Below are 4,576 nucleotides of genomic sequence, written 5' to 3' on the forward strand. Positions count from 1 at the left end.
TTCGAACGTCGTGCGCACAGTCAGATCGTTTTGCAGTCACGCTCAGCCAGTTGATGTGCGTGTGGAATATGTCTCTGAGGCGTCGATATCTGTTTTCGGTGTTCTTGTTATTGATAGCAGGGCGCGCCGCGAATAGCGGGCTTCTCGAGTTTGCGCCGCATGTTCCCCGCCGTTCGATCAGAGAACCGTACCAGAAGCCGCCTCCCACCAGCCAGGACGACGGACCCTTTGAATCTGCCAGACGGCCGAGCGCACTGGCACACGGCGCGAAGACAATTGCACGCTGCAATCTAATACACGCACCGCGCATATGCTCAATCGACGAATGATACCTAACGCGGTGTATCAGCGCCCGGAATCGGGCTTGCATGCACGCCCGCGAGAGACAATAAGCTGTTGCAGAGGGCGCTTTTCCAGCGCATGATGGAGGTGATGAAGCGTCAGGGTAGTGGAACGATTCATCTCACAGGGGTCAGCGCGCACGCGGGCAGGCACGCTGGTGTCTGATACCAGGGTCTCGGTGAGAACTATCGCGCTGCGGAGGCAATTAGTAGCATCCCGTGGCCCTGCTTTGCGACAATCGTTAGACTTCGTGCGCCTCGCCGAGTATGAAGCTGAATGGGACATGGCATGAGCCGTCCCGAGGCCTTCCGTGACGGTCAGACCATGTATACTATAAATATGCACGGCAACGTGGACATGCCGCGGTGGTCTTCAGATGGATGGGTCATGAGCGTGTGAGCGTTTGAACTCTCAAATGATCTGCGTTGTTCGACAATAGATGTGCTAGGGTACGCCGGGCGGACCGGTGGACTTTTCGTGCCAGCGACGACCTTGTTCTCTGCGTCTGTTGCGTCCGTCTACCAGCACCGTGACGTCGGCAAACGGCTCCGCAATATCACGGTTTATCCTTGTATTTTACCGTGGGACGCATTTAGAATGACGGCGAACCCTAACAGCGACGGTGCCAAACCAGCTGGACGTGACGGTAGTTCGAGTATGCGGTCGTTTCGCACGTAGATACTGACATAGATGTTGCTCGTGCTCGTGCAGCTTGCACAGAATGATTCTTCTTGCCTAATGGCATCCCACTTCCATGCCAACTCCTCAAATGCCCTATCACGTATAGGAACGATTGTCGCAAAACGGATAGAACAGTATTCTCCCTAGCTATTCTCAAGCGTCTTCGGGGCCGGTGCGGTGGTCTTGGGAACTCCTAGAGTTATTGCATAGGGGGCAAAGCCCTCGCTTAGACTTACCAAAACCAAATAACTTGCTACGGATGAGCATCCATACGATCGTGAAATGGGAGCCGCAGCCCACTTCCACATCTCGATGAACCTGCTAGCCATTGCTCTTGCCATACTCCTCTACGGATGTCAGCACCTTCCCTCAATACGAAGCCTGTCTACGTACCGAACCAATGTTACTCATATTACGCATAAAACGCTCGTGAATCTTCGCATTACTACACTGCGTCCAATTGCCCATACGGCGATTGTGGTCAAAGGGGGGCGAAGCAGGTGCCAGGTTCGCTGTCCGGGCTACAAGCGCCTGGGATTCGCTTATGTAATGTACACACAAACAAACAATATCATAAACAATTCCCAACAATCCGGGTCCAGGTGATCGGCAAACGGTTCCCGTCGTGCGGCGGGCTGCTTTACTCTATTTCGACGGTCCTGATCCTGGGCTGGTCTGCTTTTCATCAGATTCTCCTTGTCAATACAACGTACACAGTCGTTGACGATCGCGCATTAGGCTGCCAGCTGCCATTTGTTTTGCCGACCTTCGAGCCTCGTTACTGGCTCACGCAGATTCTTGTTGTAAATCGTCTGGCAATACGACATTAGCAGACCACCTGTCATCAGACCAAGGTGACATCCATCCGTGTTTGCTAGTATACGGCACACGAAGTGGACCGCGTACCTCAACCACCAGCAAATCTTAGCCCTGTCGCCCAATTGTTGGACTCGCCACCATCCAACAGAGAGCACGAAGAGATTTCGTAGTCTCGGACCTCAAGGCCATTCCAGTGACCGAAACAGGCGACCTGTGGCGGCATCTCCGGGATGCTGGACGAGGCCACCCTTGAGGTCAACACAAAAAAAGCGTCGTGCGCGGGGTAGGCGCTTCATTTGATGATGGCAATGATAAGATATGAAACAAAGCGAGGGCGGACTGTCCGGGGGCCTGACCTCCGGTATCGTGTCAAAGCGACTGTGTTGCTTCGCTCTCGGCGTGACGGGTTCTGCCTTTCTCCTGCCGGTGACGACCAAGTGTTCACAATGAGATCCCTTTGGCTGCATCTTGCTACTCTCTCGTATCCCGCTATGTCTGCTGTTTGCTACCGTGATGAAGACAAGGAGCAGTTCCCACCATCAATGAGGCCTTGGAGGAGAAGTTCTCGGGTTTCCTGCCGCACTGGAGACATTTTCGCCTGCCTCCCATTCCAGGCCAGAAGCCTCGACAAAATACAAAGAAAGCAACCGTCCAATTCTCAGAGACGCTGTGCATCGCCTATCCTGGGTATCGGCGATGAACAAGGGCTACCACCCTCGCTTTAGGCTGTTGACCCGTCGCCAGAAGCTTTCTGCGTGCATCGCGGTTGCCATGCGCTGAAGTCATTGTACTCTCCAGCTCGGGTAGGCTCATCGCTGTCGCTTTAGGACTATCTCTATCTTGACACACTCTGAGCACAGAAAGACCTCCTTTGCGGCATGCCCGGTTACCATAGTCAAGGCCTTCAAGTGTCCCATTGTTGCTTTGATAATATACCCGTACTGGCGAAGTTGAACTACGCCACAACTCTGTCATTCCTTTCTGCGTATACACAAACCCACTAGACACTGTCTATCTGCTTTCCCATGCCCTCCAATACTACTGGTGGTAGCACGTTAGTAGCGGTCTCTCGTGAGTACAGCACATTCCCTTTGCTCCATGCGTCGCAAGTGACACCTGTCAGAGCTACACGCACGATTGCACAAAGAAGGCAGCTACTCGATCCAAATTATTCTCAGCGGACGTCGCGGCAGCAAAGTACCACCAGCTCCTATCTCGTTTAGCCGGACAGAGAAGACGTCCAAGCCGGTCTGGCACCCTCCAAAGAGGTCAATGTGAGCTGCGAGCAAAGCGAGTTTATTTCAACGTTCTCACCAGACCTCAGAGCACTCCAGGCGGGAGCCTACTCTTTTACGATCCAGATACTCTGCCATTCATCCGGTAAAAAAGGCGAGTTCATCGGAGAAGTACGGGCGCTATTGCACCAGCTTTCTTCCAGTATGCTTGAGCCTCGTCTCGCATGGTCCCCTTCTGACACATGGCGACAGAACAGCCGACAGAGTTCAAGGTAGCGGCGCCACGTAGCCCGAATGTGATTGGAGTCGTCACGCTGCTCCTGCGCCCTTACATCCCTCCAGTTCGAGGCGGAGTGAATTTCACGCTATACAAACAGTACCAAGACCGCTCTGCCCTCGTGTCATCTTTGGTCAATGTCTTCCAAGACCTGCAATTTGTGGAGAAGTCCCTCGGAGCTCAGTATGCCGCCATAGTACGAGCAGCGTTTTCTATGGTTGTATGATGCGCCTTACGTTCGACGCCAGGGCATTGGAAGTGCGTATGCCTACGCTACGCTATCCTACCTTCTACACGACTATACCACTAGTCCAGACTGGAAGCGCGTCCCAGACGACAATCCCATCTGGGACTTGGCACGTCAAGTTGCGCTGCAACTGCATCATTTCGCAATCCACTACTGGCACGATCCGCGAACCCACATGGCAGACGCGTCCTCGCTCGCCGAAGAGTTTCTGCCGCGCGTCGCCCAATCTTTGGCACTCGTTCTCGGATTTGTGAACTGCTACAAATGTACGTCCGCGGCGGTTCAGTTGTTCGATTGTCGCACTCACTGTCTGCCGCAGTAACGGGATACACGTTTATCGAGACCCTGTCGCAAACGTTTGGACGTGCGTTTCAGACGCTGCTCTTTCAGCTCCTCGTCCTTGGCGCAAAAATGCGTGGAATATTCCCCTGCGAGCCGCGCGCCCTCATGTCTATCCCGGAGAACGACTTCTTACTCGAACTTGCACGCAAGTACGCGAAGGAGTTCGCCCGGGTGCGTGTGCCTAGCGGCCCTTGGATTGAGTTCATGGGATGCATGTACGGGCGCGTCGCGGTTCGGATCCTCGATGTGTACAAGACGGTACGTCTTCGCTCCACTCTTTTTGGCTTCTTCTGTAATTATCCAGTTGGCGAACTTCCAGGTCATCGACGAGACAGGCCACCGCCCACAGGACGCGGACTTTAGAAATGCCGCCCGCCGGCTGATGACGACGCTCGCACGGGACTCGCGGATGCTCCCGTCGGGCCTGTATATCGACGCTAGGGACATCAGACTCGCTCCTCCAGACCCGTATGCGACCGCTGCTGTTAACCACGCGATGAGGGTTGTGCGCGGGAAGGACAATGGCTCGTCCGCGATCGTATCATTCGGGCACATGTACTGTCAGAGGAGGAGAAGACACATTGAGGTGGCGATAAAAAGTATCACGAAGTCTTTGAATGACAGCAACATCGA

General features: G+C 54.1%; 1 protein-coding gene across 1 annotated transcript; it reads left to right on the forward strand.

Annotated features, from left to right (window-relative positions):
• Positions 1-4,045: 4,045 nt before the first annotated feature.
• Positions 4,046-4,207, forward strand: PHACADRAFT_73050 (uncharacterized protein; the record flags this gene model as incomplete). The annotated part of the gene is made up of 1 exon (XM_007401853.1): positions 4,046-4,207. A coding segment is annotated over one exon (162 nt), but the record flags the coding sequence as incomplete, so codon positions are not given.
• Positions 4,208-4,576: the final 369 nt, after the last annotated feature.

This window comes from Phanerochaete carnosa, assembly GCF_000300595.1.
Source record: "Phanerochaete carnosa HHB-10118-sp unplaced genomic scaffold PHACAscaffold_13, whole genome shotgun sequence".
Taxonomy (NCBI): Eukaryota; Fungi; Basidiomycota; class Agaricomycetes; order Polyporales; family Phanerochaetaceae; genus Phanerochaete; species Phanerochaete carnosa.